Source organism: Canis lupus, chromosome 35, assembly GCF_048164855.1.
Source record: "Canis lupus baileyi chromosome 35, mCanLup2.hap1, whole genome shotgun sequence".
Taxonomy (NCBI): domain Eukaryota; kingdom Metazoa; phylum Chordata; class Mammalia; order Carnivora; family Canidae; genus Canis; species Canis lupus.
In genome coordinates, this window is record NC_132872.1 from 2,943,619 (window position 1) to 2,961,110 (window position 17,492).

A 17,492-nucleotide genomic window follows, 5' to 3' on the forward strand; every position below is an offset into this window, starting at 1 on the left:
AAAATAAGGGGAAAAATCCTTTTGTGTATCTTTATTGGCTCAGTCTCCTGTTTAACCATCAGAATACTGTTAGACTCCCTAAATAAATTATGAGATACTTTCTAATAAAAGAAAAGGTACCTGTGAGAATTAGTAGGCTAGAATCAAGAGTGGGATATTGGGAAACTGGATTGATAAGGTAATTAGACAACAGTTGTTGTCAAAAGTTGGGAGAGGAGGGCAGAGATACCCCCAGAAGACTGGAAGAATAATTCATTCAGCTTTGTCTTTTATGCTAGAAACCTTGGAGAATCGATTTAAAATTAGAGGTCTGGCTGATTGTGAAAGCTGTGTTCTTTTTTTTTTTTTTTTTTTTTAATTTTTATTTATTTATGATAGTCACAGAGAAAGAGAGAGAGAGGCAGAGACATAGGCAGAGGGAGAAGCAGGCTCCATGCACCGGCAGCCCGACGTGGGATTCAATCCCGGGTCTCCAGGATCGCGCCCTGGGCCAAAGGCAGGCGCCAAACCGCTGCGCCACCCAGGGATCCCTGGCTGTGTTCTTTTTAAAGGCCTTCATCCAAAGGGAAGGGCAGAGAACACTGTAGAAAACCTTGTTTAGCAGGAAGGTTAACAGTTCTGGTAGTTGGAGTAGGGAGAGGTGTAGTATTTGCACTCACATGACTAACTTCAGCTATTGAGAGGTTCTTTTTTTTTTTTATTTTTTTTATTGAGAGGTTCTTAAACAGCTTTTCCAACCCAGAAGAAAACTAAAGGACAAAGCAGCAAACTTGCTAGAATCAGATTTATTAGAAATCTCCGAGATGAGTGGTGAATTGAACAGAGTGTAACAGTTAAACACTCACAAAATCTGTGAAGTATAGGTAGTAAATTTAAGTGAGACCCAGAGGAGACATGATTGTCATTACTGTGAGACTGTGTTACAGATCATTTAGCTCGAAGGAAGGTATACATGATTGCTTTCATAGAACAATTGAGAAAAGTGTTACAAGGCAAGATAACCATGGTGATTATGTCTTGTTTTCTGTTAAAAGTATATTTTTAAATGTGATTAATATTTAATCACATTTGAAGATTATGGCAAAGTTTAACCATATCAAACTTGTTTCTGCCCTAGGACTTTTATTTGCTCTTCCTCATGCCCGTATCACTTTTCCTACATGCCTCACCTTCAAGAACCTGTCTTAGCCTATTCTCTTTTGTCATTCATTTCTCACCTAAAATGCCTCCCTCAGAGAAATCTTTCCTGGGTGTCTTATATAAAATATGATGCAATTTTCTATCATTTTCTGCATTCCTCTGTCATAGTCTGTCACTGCTGTTGTCTTTATAGCAACACTATCTGATGTTGTGTTCTGTATTAACTTGTTCATTATCTCCCCTACTAGTATATGTGAGCTCCACAAGAGCAGCTTTGTTTTCTCACTGCTAAATCCCTGGAATAATGCCCAACTCTTAGTAGACACTCACTATATAATTCATTGAATGAGTGAACAAATGAATATATATGCTGACATTTTTGTGTTTAAAAAATCGGAAAAAAATAGGGCAGCCCCGGCGGCTCAGCGGTTTTGTTTAGTGCCGCCTACAGCTCAGGGTGTGATCCTGGAGAACCGGGATCGAGTCCCACGTCAGGCTCCCTGCATGGAGCCTGCTTCTCCCTCTGCCTGTGTCTCTGCCTCTCTCTCTCTCCTCTCTGTGTATTCTCATGAATAAATAAATAAAATCTTTAAAAAAAAATCTGAAAAAACAGTTAAATTGCTTCTTCTAGTTAACATACAGTGTTTTTGTTTAGTTTAGTTTAAAGATTGTATTTATTTATTCATGAGAGACAGAGAGAGAGGCAGAGAGACAGGCAGAGGGAGAAGCAGGCCCCATGCAGGGAGCCCAAAGTGGGACTGGATCCCAGGACCCCAGGATTGACCTGAGCCAAAGGCAGATGCTCAACCACTGAGCCACCCAGTGCCCCTAGTTAACACATACAATGTTATATTAGTTTCAGGCGTACAGTATATTGATTCATCAATTCCAAACATAACCCAGTGTTCATCAGGATAAATGCATTACTTAATCCCCATCACCTGTTTCACCCCCCATACCCCCCCCAACACCATCAGTTTATTCTCTATAGTTAAGATAAATTGTTTCTTGAATTTATAACCAACCAGGGAGAACTGGTGGGTAATTTATATGCGAAAAGAACCTTTGAAGAAAACAACCTTGTCATCAACGAGTTTGTAATACCCAAGTAAGAGAATTCTGTGTATAGATATTTAGCCCAAGCCTTTTGTTGGCTTTTTTTTTTTTTAATTTTTTTTTTAATTTTATTTATTTATGATAGTCACATAGAGAGAGAGAGAGAGAGAGAGAGAGGCAGAGACATAGGCAGAGGGAGAAGCAGGCTCTATGCACTGGGAGCCTGACGTGGGATTCGATCTGGGGTCTCCAGGATCGCGCCCTGGGCCAAAGGCAGGCGCCAAACCGCTGCGGCACCCAGGGATCCCTGTTGGCTTGTTTTTTGCTTAAGATTCTATTTATCTATTTAAAGATTTAATTAATTAATTTATTTGAGAGAGGGAGCTGAGAGTGTACGTGTGTGAGTGCACAAGCGGGGCAGGAGGGGCAGAGGGAGAAACAGACTCCCCATTGAGCAGGGAGGGAGTCCTGCTCAGGGCTCAGTCCCATGATCCCCAGGATCATGATCTGAGCCCAAGGCAGATGCGTAGCCAGTTGAACCATCCAGGCACTCAAGATTTTATTTAAAAAAAAAGAAAAAAAAATAGGAGTAAAGATTTTATTTGTCTTTTTATTAAGATTTTATTTTTAAGTAATCTCTACACCCAGCTTGGGGCTGAAACTTACAACCCCGAGACCAAGAATCGACTGCTCTAGTGACTGAGCCAACCAGGCACCCCATCCTAAACTTTATGAGAACAGGCTTCAGAAACTTTGACATTAAAGATAGCTTGAGCTATCCTTAGGAGAATAGTTCAAAAGAAAGAAAAAGCTATGCATGTCTAGATTTTCAGAATCATCTAATAGAATGTCCAGAAACTGTCCTTTTTAATATTTAATCAGCTACTAGTTCAGTGAGGATAGAAAAGGCATTCCTACAGTTCCAAATGATTCTGAGTTGGGTAGAATGATGGGATGAATCTGTCATATTTCTTCTGCTGTCATAGAATTTGCTAGGTGTCACTTTTTCCCTGTCAGTTGTCAGATGATCAGTTTTCAAAAAGAAAGACTTGTCAACAGAAATGAAATTGAGTAGCAGTCTGGACTAAACCATTGAGTACAGCACTTTTACCCTGATACCAGTATTCTTGATTACCGATGACTAATGAATTAATTTGGTTTTAGGTTTTAATCATTCCTGTTTTATTTCTCTGCCATTTTTGCTTTTCCTTTTCTCTAGAAATGATAATTTTTGGTTATACTTTTTTCTTTGTTTCATCTTCCTTCCCACTGCCTAATGATCTAGGTACAAGTCATTTCATGTTTTAGTTGGTTAGATGCATTTGTTTCCTTGAATAGTTGATACCAGAAATATTGCTGGTCTCATAACCACTGCTGAGTGTCTGTTGTCTAGTTCTTGGGTAGGTAGCTCACCTTTTCGGTGTAGGAAGACTTTTGCCTTTTTTGGGCATGCTCTGTGGGCCAAATTATTTTTCAGAGTTTTAGTTACTATGGTAGAAGCTCCTCTTTTACCAGGTGCCAGGAGTGATAGATATACTTTAAAGGAATAAACTGTTAAATCCTTGGGATTTACAAACTTTGTCTTGACCATTTGTTTTGGATCTGCATTTTGTACTTAAGTTGCTTGTAGTTTCTGTTCTTAGGTGGTTATTATTAATAAGTGCTCTCCCTCTCTTCCATACTTAATATCTTAGTGGATGATAAAATGCTCAACTTTCAAGAAGAGGTTTGATCTTCAAAGTACAAAGAACTAGAAAAGTTAGTGGTGTAGAATGGCATTTTCTATTTTCTATTCTGTGGAATGCCAGTCCTATATGATGTTTTCTAGTGCTAACCATCTCTCTCTGAATAGTCACGATTCATATATGGTGTTAAAGTCTAAAAAGTCCTCCAGAAAAGAAAAGTATTAAATTTTGTTATCTCAGTGTTTCCCAGACTTACTTGGCAAACAACTTTAAAAGAAACAACCTTTGACATTGTATAGGACTCAAAAAATAATTGGGAAATAACATCCTAGCGAAATCAGTTGAGAGCTCTGGGGACAACTCTGGAGTGTTTCGAGCAGAATGAAGACTATGAGCTTTGTCCCTAGTCTAGTGCAGGGATGGGAGGACTTTTACTGAAGGCCAGATAGTAAATATTTTCAGCTTTTTGGGCCATATGATTCCTGTTAAATCTATTCAGCTCTGCTATGAAAGCAGCCATATCAGCAAGAATGCTGATATGAATGTTCTTATAATGCTTTATAGAAACAAGCTGAAGTCCTGTAGTGTGCTGCTCTCTGGTCTAGTAGGTATATGTTCCTGTAGAGCAAACCAAGGAGGGATGGAAAACATTTTATGTTCCTCTTATACCTGTTCCAAGTATTTATAATGCTGGTTCATTCACTTTAAGTTACGGTATTGAAAGTGGTAGGATTTGTTGTATGGTTAATGCTTAATTCCTCAGATTATTCACATTTGAGTAAGGAATCAGGGATGTAATTTCTCCTCAGGGTTTACATTTAGAAACTGTACCAAGAATTTATTTTGCATAGTAGGAATTTTTTTTACTGTTTAGGGTTTTATGTGGGGTTACCTTTTGGTCTTCAGTTCATGTCCACAGCACTTTGCAAGAGAGTATGTGGTGTTTGTCTTTTGTAAAATTTGTGTGAATAGCTAGGAAGTATATTTCATCTTGATCTAAATTATAATTCTAATTTTATTAAAATATCTAATGTGTTGGTTAGGAGTTATCTTGATAAAGTAGCATAGAAGTATGTTGTATGTATTCAGCATTTATGTATAAAAATATCAATAAAATTGAAAATGTTTATTTTTACCCCTGGTAAATTCACTTTGAGGACTTTATCATAAGGAAACAATGTGAAATTTAGAAAAAACTTTACTCTCAGATATTTATTATGACATTATAATACTAAAAAAATTAGGGATAGCTAAATATCCAACAGGGAGTGCTTATATATTTTTTACACTGCCAGGTGGATTTTTATGCAGCTATTTAATGTAATAGTTATTAAAAATAATATTGATCTGCTAGATAAAAAATATTATCACTTTTCATATAGGAAATTCTAAAACAATAATTAAAACATGTTTATATATATATGTTCTTTATTTTTATATATATGTGTATGTATTTATATGTGTATGTGTGTTTGTGTGTGTGAATGAAAGCAATTACATAAATACGATGACCGCAGTAGGTATTTTTCCCCCCATGATGAGACTTTGGGAAATTTAAGTTTTTCATATTTTCCAAGTTTATTGTACTAAGCATTTTTTTTAATGATGATTTTTTAAAAGAGTAATCTGTATATAACTTTGACCAAATAGTAATTTCTTTTAAAAATTTATTCCAGCGAGTAGCAGATCGACTGTATGGTGTATATAAAGTGCATGGGAATTATGGACGAGTTTTCAGGTAAGCATTATATAAACTTTTAAAATAATGATTAGCTTTAATTAGCTTTTTGCCTGAGAACTATAATTCTTGAAAATTTCTGGGTCTGAAATGTTTAAGTTTAGTTTTTATTTATTTTTTTATGTAATGTTATAATTAATTACTTAATTTTTTTATTCAAGTAAGCTTAACATACAGTATTATTATTAGTTTCAGGTATACAGTGTAATGATTCAATAATTCTTTACATTTTTCAGTGCTAATCTGATAGGTATACTCTTAATCCCCTTCACATATTTCACCCATTTCCCACCACCCCCACCTTCTTTTGGCAACTATCAGTTTGTTCTCTGCATTTGAGTCTGGGTTTTCTTTTTGTCTGTCTCTTTTGTGTTTTGTTTTGTTTCTAAATTCCGCATATTAGTGAAATCATATAGTATTTGTTTCCCTCTGTCTGACTTATTTCACTTACCATTATACTCTCCAGGTTCATCCATGTTGTTGCAGGTAGCAAGTTTTCATTCTTTTTTATGGTTGGGTAATAATCCATTGTGTGAGCTAGGTTTGTATTTATATTTATATATATCTAGCTCACATCTTCTTTATCCATTCGTCTATGGAGGGACACTTGGGTTGCTTCCGTATCTTGGCTATTATACATAATGCTGCAATATACATAGAGGTGCATATATATTTTTCTGAATTGGTGTTTTTGTTTTCTTTGGGTAAATACCTAGTAGTGGAATCCCTGGATCATATGGTAATACTATTTTTAATTTTTTGAGGAACCTTCCTACTGTGTTCCATAGTGGTTGCACCAGTTGCATTCCCACCAACAGTGCAGGATTCCTTTTTTTCCACATCCTCACCAACACTTGTTACTTCTTGTCATTTTGGTTTTAGCCGTTTTGACAGATGTGAAATGATAGCTCATTGTGCTTTTGATTAAATTTCCCTGATGATGAGTGATGTTGAGAATCTTTTCATGTGTCTGTTGTCCATCTGTGTCTTTGGAAAAAATGTTTATTCAAGTCTTCTGCTTATTTTTAATTGGATTATTTGTGGGTTTTTGCTGTTGGATTGCATAGCTTCTTCATATGTTTTGGATATTAACCCTTTATCAGATATATCATTTGAAAATATTTTCTCTCAGTAGGTTGAGTTTTCATTTTGTTGATTATTTTCTTCACTGTGCAAAAGCTTTTTATTTTGGTGTGGTCCCAATTGTTTATTTTAGTTTTTTTTTTTTTACCTCTTACCTGAGGAGACATAGCTAGAAAAAAATATTTCCTTTGACTGATGTCAAAGATGTTACTGCCTATGTTTTCTTCTAGGAGTTTTATGGATTTAGGTCTCCTGTTTATGTCTTTAATCCATTTTGAGTTTATTTTTGTGGATAGTGAAAGAAAGTAGTCCAGTTTCATTCTTTTGCATGTAGCTATGTAGTTTTTCCAGCACCATTTGTGGAAAAGACTGTCTTTTTTTCCATTGTATATTCTTGCCTCCTTTATTGCAGATTGACCATATTAGTGTGTGTTTATTTCTGGGCTTCTGTTCCATTGGTCTATGTATGTATCTGTTTTTTTGCCAGTACCATATTGTTTTGATTAGTACAGCTTTATAGTATATGTCTTGAAATCTGGGATTGTGATAACTCCAGCTTTGTTCTTCTTTCTTAAGATTGTTTTGGCTATTTGGGGTCTTTTGTGGTTCCATACAGATTTTACAGATTATTTGTTCTGGTTCCATGAAAAACTACTGTTTGACATTTTGATAGGGATGGTGTTAAATCTATAGATTGCTTGGGTAGTATGGCACATCTTAACAATATTGGTTCTTTCAAGCCATAAATAGGGAATGTCTTTTTTGTGTGTCCTCTTCAATTTCTTTCATTAATGTTTTATAGTTTTCAGAGATGACAGGTCTTTCACTTTGTTGGTCAAGTTCATTCCTAGGTATTTTATTATTTTTAGTGCAGTTACAAATGGTTCTTAATTTTTCTTTCTGCTGTGTTATTGGTGTATAGAAATGAAGTAGTCTTTTTGTATATCGGGATGCTGGGTGGCTCAGCGGTTGAGCATCTGCCGTCAGCCCAGGGCGTGATCCTGGAGTTCTGGGATCAAGTCCCACATCAGGCTCCCTGCATGGAGCCTGCTTCTCCCTCTGCCTGTGTTTCTGCCTCTCTCTGTGTGTCTCTCATGAATAAATAAATAAAATCTTAAAAAATATATAGTAGTTTTCTGTATATCAATTTCATGTCCTGCAACTTTACCAAATTCATTTAGCAGTTTTAGTAGTTTTGTGGTAGTCTTTAAGGTTTTCTATGTATAGTGTCATGTCACTTGCAAATAGTGAAATTTTTACTTCTTCCTTACCAATTCAGATGACTTTTAAAACATTTTAAAATTATTATTATTTTTTTAAATTGATTTATTTCAGAGAGAGAGAGAGCACAAGCGGTGGGGATGTAGAGGGAGAAGCCGACTCCCCACTGTGCAGAGAGCCCAATGTGAGACTCAATCCCAGGGCACTGGGATCATGACCTGAGTCAAAGTCAGACAAAACTGACTGAGCTACCCAGGCACCTTTGGATGACTTTCATTCATTTTTCTTGTCTGCTTGCTGTGGCTAGAACTGCCAGTACTGTAACAGTGGTACAAGTTGACATCCTTGTTCCTTTACTGATCTTGGAGGGAAAGATCTCAGTTTTTCAGTGTCGAGTATGATGTTACCTATGGATTTTTCATATATGGCTTTTATTATATTGTGGTATGTTCCTTTTAAACGCACTCTCTGGAAAAAAAAAAAACGTACTCTCTGGGGAATATCAAGAATGGGTGTAATACTTTGTCAAATGCTTTTTCTGCATTTATGGAGATGATTGCTTGGTTTTTATTCTTTCTCTTGTTAATATGATATTTCATGTTGATTGATTTGTGAATATTGAACTACCTTTGTATCTCTAGAATAAACCCTGTTTGATTGTGGGGAAAAATCCTTTTAATGTATTGTTGGATTTGGTTTGCTGATGTTTTATTGAGGGTTTTGCATCTATGTTCATCAGAGATACCAGATTTTTGTTTTGTTTTGGAAGTATCTGTCTAGTTTTGGTATCAGGGCAGTGCTGGCCTTATAGAATGAATTGGAAGTTTTCCTTCCTCTTTTTTTTATTTGGAATAGTTTGAGAAGAATAGGTATTAGCTGTTTTTTTAAGTGTTTGATAGAATTCACTTGTGCAGCCATCTGATCCTGGACTTTTGTTTGTTGGGATTATTAAAAATTACTGTTTCATTTTCTTTGCTAATAATCAATCTGTTCAAATTTTCTATTTCTTATTCAGTTTTGGAGGGCTATGTTTCTAGGAATTTTCTAGTTTCTCCTAGGTTCAATTTGTTGGCATATATGATTTTTCATAATTTCTCATAATTCTTTTTATACCTGTGGTGTTGGGGGTTTTTTGTAGTTAGTTCTTGTGTTTTTTATTTTAGACATTCCAACAGGTATGAGGTGATATTTCATTGTGGTTTTGATTTATACTAATTTTTTCTTACTGATTTCTGTGTGTGTGTGTGTGTGTGTGTGTGAGTGAGTGAGATGTTGGTTTTTATTTCTCCTCCTTCATTTCTGATTTTGAGTCTCTTTTTTCTTTTTTCTTGAGTCTCGCTAAAGATATACCAGTTCTGTCTTTTCAAATAACTAGCTCTTTACGATATAAAAATCAGAGTTTTGTTTTGAAATGATGTCCTATAGTAGTAGTTTTTAAAGTTTTTGTTTTAAAGTATTTCTTTCAATAAAAAGTAAGAAGTCTGGGGCAGCCTGGGTGGCTCAGCTGTTTAGTGATGCTTTCAGTCCAGGCCCTGATCCTGGGGTCCCGGGATCGAGTCCCGCGTCGGGCTCCCTGCATGGAGCCTGCTTCTTCCTCTGCCTGTGTCTCTGCCTCTGTCTCTCTCTCTCTCTCTCTCTCTGTTTCTCTCTGTGTCTCTCATGAATAAATAAATAAAATCTTAAAAAAAAAAAAAAAAGAAAAGAGAAAGTAATCCTTGATGCGTGTAGGTGCTCAGTCAAAGTGTCTGCCTTGAGCTCAAGTCATGATCCCAGGACATCTGGCTCCCTGCTCAGTGGGGAGCCTCCCTACTTCTCTCTCTCCCTCTGCCAGCCCCCTGCCCATGCTTGTGCTTGTTCTGTCTCTCTCTCCCTGTCAAACAAACAAAAAAACAAACAAATAAAATCTTTTTTTAAAAGTGTAAAAAAACACAAGTCCAATATTTTGAGCAGATAAAAATGAAACTACTCTGCAGCAGTGACCAGTGCTCTTTACTTTGTTGGGAGAATTCCCAAGAAGATTTCATTAGAAATCACTGTTTTATAGAATTAGTGATTTCTTTTTTTTTCTTTCTTGGTGTTACTTTATAATTTCTGAAGGATTTTGCAAGATGAGTTTTTCCATCTTGGGGTAATTTTAGTGTAAAGTAATTTAGAATATCTACTTGTGTATAGTGCTTACATATTTTGGTTATTTTTGAACCTTTCTTTTTGCGATTTTTTTCTGTGTTTTATTTTGGTGGTGACATTTAAGAAGTGGTTATCCGAATCTTTTTTATAAGAAAATGTCCTTGTTAAAGTTCCATTATAAGTCCTTTTGATTGAATTAATTTAAAAATGATCCATTTTACATTTTTAAATAAGTAATACATTCATATGGCACAAAATTCAACAGGAATAAAAGCTCAAGGGGAAAATCTCCCTTGTCTGCTAATCATCCAGGTCTCCTCTGAGACAGCTAATACTAGTTTTTTGGTTTCTTATGTATCCCTCTAGTAAAATCTAAAACTATAAATATATTAATATACAAACACCTGCATTTTCTTTTTTTTTTTAATGAAAAGGGAGCATGTTGTATACATTGCTATGTTCACTTGTTTTGCTTTATTTTTTTTCCTTAAGAATCGCTCTGCAAGATAGATTGTTATCAGTAAATAACTGTATTGAGTTTTATTGAGGAGAAGGAGGATCATGATTTACTTAACTAATTTCTTTTTGTTAATGATTTCTAGTCTTCTGCAATAAATATTCTTGTTCGTGTCATTTTCTACATGTATTAGCATATTTGTATGATAAAATTCTATGGGTTCTACAGGTATTGTTACTGGCTCTAAGGGTAATTGCATTTGTAGTTTTGGTAGATATTGCCAAATTTACCTGTATAAAAGCTATTAACCTCTCACCAGCAACGTATTAGTATCTGTTTTCTTACACCATTACTCAAGAGTTTTAGCAAACTTTTGTCTTTACCAGACAGATGATGAGTAATGATTTCTCGCTTTTTTTTTTTAATGATTTCTCACTGTAGTTGTATTTGCGTTTCTTTAATTATGAATGCAGTCAAACTTTTTAAAAAAATTTATAATCTGCCTGTACTTATCTTTTTTGCTCTCTCTCTCTCTCTTTTTTTTTTTTTTTTCCTATTGGGCTGGTTTCTTTTCTTTTTTTTTTTTTTTTAAGATTTTTATTTGAGAGAGAGCACGAATGGGAGGAGGAGCAGGAGGAGGAAGGAGAGGGACAAGCATACTGCACTGAGAGTGATGATGGGCTAATTGGTTTCTTAGTTGGTGTATAGGAGTTCTTTATCTTTTGGGAGAATTAGAACTTTGTGAAATGATTTGCAATTTTTTCCCCTACTTTTGTCATATGTATTTTGACTTTTAATTTTTATTTTTTTTATTTTTTTTATTTTTATTTATTTATGATAGTCACACAGAGAGAGAGAGAGGCAGAGACACAGGCAGAGGGAGAAGCAGGCTCCACGCACCGGGAGCCTGATGTGGGATTCGATCCCGGGTCTCCAGGATCACGCCCTGGGCCAAAGGCAGGCGCTAAACCACTGCGCCCCCCAGGGATCCCAGTATTTTGACTTTTCTTATGGTGACTTTTGATATACAGAAATATATTAATTACATTCAATTACATATAGATGATTAATTTTTCTCCTTTCAAAAACAATAGCCTCTGGTTTTTGTGTATGTCTTAATGAGGTTTTGCTCACTATGGATTACAAAACTACTTCTCATTCCTTGTATGTTTTTTGTGGTTTCATAAATTTTTGATTCGTCTGAAATTTATTTGAATGTCAGATACGAGATATGGAGCCAAATTTATTTAACTTATGAGAGTAGCATATTATCCATAAGTCTTTGGTTGATCAGTACATTGAAACTAAATGCAGGTTGGGACAATATTAGGATTATATGACAGGCAGCCCTGGTGGCGCAGCGGTTTGGCGCCGCCTGCAGCCTGGGGTGTGATCCTGGAGACCCCGGATCGAGTCCCACATCGGGCTCCCTGCGTGGAACCTGCTTCTCCCTCTGCCTGTGTCTCTGCCTCTCTCTCTCTGTGTCTATGAATAAATAATAAAATCTTTTTTTTAAAAAAAGGATTATATGACATTTTTTTTTTCATCATGAAATGTATTCTTTAATCCCCATCATCTGTTTGATTCATCCCTCCACCCACCTCCCCTCTGGTAACCATCAGTTTGTTCTCTATAGTTAAGAGTCTGTTTCTTGGTTTGTCTCTGTCTTTTTGTTTGTTTGTTTGTTTGTTTGTTTGTTTTGTTTTGCCTATTTGTTTTGTTCCTTAATTCCACATATGAGTGAGATCATATGATATTTGTCTTTCTTTGACTGACTTATTTCACTTTATACTCTGTAGCTCTATCCATGTCATTGCAAATGGCAAGATTTCATTCTTTTTTATGGCAGAATAATATTCCATTATATATATACCACGTCTTCTTTTGTCCATTTATCTTTTGATGGACACTTGGGTTGCTTCCATAGTTTTGCTATTATAAATAATGCTGCAATATTCCTTTGAGTTAGTGTTTTTGTATTTTTTGGGTGAGTACCCAGTAGTATATTTGCTGGATCATATGGTATTTCCATCTTTAATTTTTGAGGAACCTCCATAGTTTTTCAGAGTGTCTACACCAGTTTGCATTCCTATCAACAGTGCCAGAGGGTTCTGTTTTCTCCACATCCTCACCAACGCTTGCTGTTTGTTATGTTTTTGATTTTAGCCATTCTGACAGGTGCAAGGTAATAGCTCATCATGGTTTTGACTTGCATTTCCCTGATATTGAGTGATATTGAACATCTTTTCATGTGTCTATGGCCATCTGTATGTCTTCTTTGGAGAAATGTCTGTTCATGTCTTCTGCCCATTTTTAAATTGGATTATTTGTTTTTTTGTGTATTGAATTGTATCAGTTCTTTATTTTAGATACTAACTCTTTATCAGATATATCATTTGCAGCTCTCTTCTCCCATTCTGACAGTTGACTTTTAGTTTTGTTGATTGTTTCCTTTTCTGTGTAGAGACTTTTTATTGTGTTGTAGTCCCAGTAGTTTGTTTTTGCTTTTATTTCCCTTGCCTCAGGAAGCTATCTAGAAAAATATTGCTATGGCAACATCAGAGACTAATGTTTGTGCTCTCTTCAAGGATTTTTATTGTTTCAGGTCTCACATTTTTTTAATCCATGTTGAATTTATTTTTATGTGTGGTGTAAGAGAGTGGTCCAGTTTCATTCTTTTGCATATAGCTGTCCAGTTTCCCCAATGCCATTTGTTGAAGAGATATTTTTTAATGAAGAGAAGTGTATTGATACTATAAACATGTAAACAGGAATATATGGCTAAACGTGAAGGAATAGCATAATGGGAAGAAAGATAGATAGTAGTCATCTTCTTCATTATGTTTGACTTATCTACAGTTGCATTTGGACTTATGCACATGCATCCACCCTGATTTTTAAAATAATCCCAGAGTGGAACTCCAGTTAAGCTTGGGAATAACCTCATTTGAAAGTTAATAGGGGGGACCAGGCTGGCTTAGTCCGTAGAGCATGGGTTGTAAGTTTGAGTCTTGCATTGGGTGTAGAGCTTGCTTAAAAATAAAACCAGCGGGCAGCCCTGGTGGCTTAGCAGTTTAGCATCACCTTCGGCCCAGCGCGTGATCCTGGAGACCTTGGATTGAGTCCCATGTCAGACTTCCTGCGTGGAGCCTGCTTCTCCCTCTGCCTCTCTCTCTCTCTCTCTTTCTGTCTCTAATAAATAAATAAAATATTAAAAAAAAATAAAAAATAAAACCAGCAAGAAAAAAAATTTAACATAAATCAGATACTCCCAAAGCTAGCACATTTATTATACTAGAAAAATGGACTTGTATTAATTTGAGAAACAAGTGGATAAAAGGTCACTTGGTTGAATCAAATTTCAAAGAGATTAATTTGCATTAATTTCTCATGATGAAATGTTGTACAGTTTGGTCTTTTTTCCAACTCAATAAGTTAATAGAAAACCATTTTCGATCTAAAATATTTTATGAAAAGTGAGCCAGAGAGACCAGGACGGTTGAGGTAACTTAAACAGGTGATCAAGAGCCTGAACCAGAGTGGTTGCTAGTAGACGTATTTGCTGGACTCCTGCTACCATGGTAGGTGCTGGGATACTAATATTTAACTTGTGAGCAGCTGAGTGACTAGAGAGATTGTGATAGAAAATATAGGAGAAATAGCACGGTTGAGGGATCCATGAAAGGGTTCTGTTTTGGATAGATTGCATTTGAATTAAAGATTTCTGTCAAAAAGATTTCTGTCAAGCAACTAGAAATTTGGATCTGCAGTGTAAGAGGTTGGTGAGAATATGAATTATGTATAAAGGATGAATCTTAATAGAGTGATATTGGAAATTGTAGAGTTAGGTAATAATGTTAAGGGTTTAGAGTAAGTCTATGAATGATTCAGGGCCAAACCTTGGGAAATACCTCTTGTGTTCAAGGATCATGTTAGAGGGGCCCCTGACTGTCTCAGTTGGTAGAGCATGCAACTCTTGATCTCAGGGTTGTGAGTTTGAGTCCTACACTGCGTATAGAGATTATTTTTTTTTTTAAAAAAGGGAGGGCTGGGGGATCAGGCAAAGAAAAAGAACCATTGAGGGAGACATTGGAAAATTGGTGAGGAACTAGAAGTGTGCAGTGTCAAGCAAGTGAAGGGAACACTTAAAGAAAAAAATTAGAGTCCTACTGTAGAGGAATTGAGTCTGATAAAAAGGGAAAATGGTAAGTAAATCTTTGGTGTTAATTTGGAGAGCAATTTATTTAAGTGGTATGATGTTATATTGTAGTAATTCTAAGAATAAGGAAAGTATTAAGGAAGGGAAGACAGTAAGTTACTAATTAGACTTTTAAGGGGTTTTTCTTGAAGGGGAGAAACAGAACCTGTTGTGTTTTGCATGGGGGATCCGGGGGGGAAGGGTAGATAGAGAAGACAGCGAAGATACAGAGTTCCTAAAGCAGAGGAGTGTTAAGTTGTAGGAGGCAACATTAGCTGGCCTCTGTCTCAGTGAAGCAGGTGTCTCTGGTGAGAACAAGTCAGGTGATTCTTTGGTTAGAAAGCTCGAGGGGAGTGATACAGAGCAGTCTCTCTCAAATGCAGAGAAGTCTTAAACTTGGTAACACAGGTTCTGGTGTACCATGCTTTACTTCCCCTTACCAGCTTCACCGGGGATTGGCTGGAAGGACCTGTGGCAAGAGCATAATCTCTTTGAAGGCTTGAGTTATATCAGTACATGCTAAATTTGCATCTTATGGCATAAAACATCTACAGTTGTTTACATATATATGTAAAACTTTCCACTCCTCAAATGTGAAAGTAAAATTCATTCTTCAGAACAATTGTGCCATGTTTATCGTATGGCTTCAAATATCCATTATGAAGTATCCCAGTTTGAAAAGCACTGTTTGGGGTATTACTCAGGAATGTGAGAGAGGATCTCTGAGTAATGCCAGTTGATAGGGGAATGTTTTTTATCTTTTTCAATGCCACTGACCTGTAAGAGTAATGAAAAAATTCAAGTTGAGTGTTAAATAATTGGGAAAAAACTTAATTTGTTGTTATTTTTGGTTTGAAATTTGAGAAGGGAAGAAATATAAAGCTGCTTTTCATCAGCTTTCTTTTTTTTTTTTTAAGGCTATTTATTTTTTATTTTTTACTTATTTATTTTTATTTATTCTGAGAGAGAGGCAGAGACATAGGTAGAGGGAGAAGCAGGCACCCTGCAGGGAGCCCGATGTGGGACTCGATCCCAGGATCCTGAGATCACATTCTGGGCCAAAGACAGATGCTCAACCACCCAAGCATCCCTTTATTTTTTAAGTGGAGCCTAAGGTGGGGCTTGAACTCAAACCCTGAGATCAAGACCTGAGCTGATATCACAAGTCAGGTGCTTAACCAACTGAACCACCCCTTAAAGATACTAAGTAATCTCTACACCCCATGTGGGCTTCAAACTTAGAACCCTGAGGTTAAGAATTGCTACTCTACCCACTGAGCCAGCCAGGTGCCCTCCCTCCTCCCCTCATAAGCTTTGTTTCTTTTCTTTTCCTTTTCTTTCCTTTTCTTTTCGTTTCGTTTCGTTTCGTTTTATTTATTCATGAAAGACACACACACCAAGAGGCCCAGCCAGACACAGGCAGAGGGAGAAGCAGGCTCCATGCAGGGAGCCTGATGTGGAACTCGATCCCAGGTCTCCTGGATCACACCCTGGGCTGAAGGTGGTGCTAAATCACTGAGCCACACGGGCTGCCCTAAGCTTTGTTTCTTTTTTTTTTTTTTTTTTAATTTTTATTTATTTATGATAGTTACAGAGAGAGAGAGAGGCAGAGACACAGGCAGAGGGAGAAGCAGGCTCCATGCACTGGGAGCCCGATGTGGGATTCGATCCCAGGTCTCCAGAATCGCGCCCTGGGCCAAAGGCAGGCGCCAAACCGCTGCGCCACCCAGGGATCCCGCTTTGTTTCTTAATTAAAGTTTTTCAACCTGTATCTCAAGTAATTTTATAAAATTATGGCTTGTTGCTAAATGAGAGATTGGAGTGAGAGGATGGACTAACAGGATGCATTGTTTTGTGAGTGGAAAAAGACTGTCCAGGTTAAGACAGTTGATGAGACATACACTTATTTGACTTACATGCACTTGATGTGAAAATATGTGGAAGAAATAAGCAGGAATTAGGTGCACAGAAAGGAAATGGGGAAAGTTTTATAATATTTTCTGTCATACATTGCTGTTAACTTCTTTTTTTGTTGTTTTGTTGTTTTTTGTTTTGTTTTTTGTAGGTCAGGTGTTCTTTGTGTGCTCTTCTTGAGTTCCTGGCCTTTTTACAGCTTCTCCCTGCATTACAGCACTTGATCTGATATAGGATAGGCCAAAGGGCCATTCCCCACAGGTGCTTTATAGGACTTACATTTATTTTCACTAGTTTTAGACTGAGCTAGGAACTTTCAGATATATAACTCCAAGATCCACTCCAGATCTCAGTGCTGCCGAAGTGAGCACTCAGATCCACTTGTTCGGAATTGGACTGAATACATAGGTGGGATTCACTCTCCAAAAGACTTAGAAAAGGGACAACTGGGTGGCTCAGCGGTTGAGCGTCTGCCTTCCGCCCAGGGCGTGATCCTGAAGACCTGGGATTGAGTCCCGCATTGGGCTCCCTGCATGGAGCCTGCTTCTCCCTCTGCCTCTGCCTGTGTCTCTGCCTCTCTCTCTGTGTTCTCGTGAAAAAATAAAATCTTTAAAAAAAAGACTTAGAAAAAAGAGGGGAAAGAGTTTTCAGTCCTGGTAACTGCATTTGTAGCTAATGAAAGGTGTTAGGAGCTCATAGCCTGAATTGGTGGATTCTATTAGTTGAACCTTTAAAAATACTCGTCTTAATTCATAGATTATAAATCCATATAGAAGCGATAAAAAAAATCTCTTTCAGATTTAATTGGTATAATTCCTTACAAGGGATTCTGGGAAATTTATTTCAAAAAGCCATGTGCAAAGACACATGATC

The 17,492-nt window shown here is 36.7% G+C and overlaps 1 protein-coding gene across 1 annotated transcript in view; it reads left to right on the forward strand.

Moving 5' to 3' along the window:
- SNX4 (sorting nexin 4) overlaps nucleotides 1-17,492 on the forward strand; it is a 69,553-nt gene that overhangs the window by 32,920 nt on the left and 19,141 nt on the right. The window contains exon 8 of the mRNA XM_072812417.1: nucleotides 5,558-5,619. Within this exon, the coding sequence (XP_072668518.1) occupies nucleotides 5,558-5,619 (62 nt within the window). The remainder of the gene's footprint in view (nucleotides 1-5,557; nucleotides 5,620-17,492) is intronic.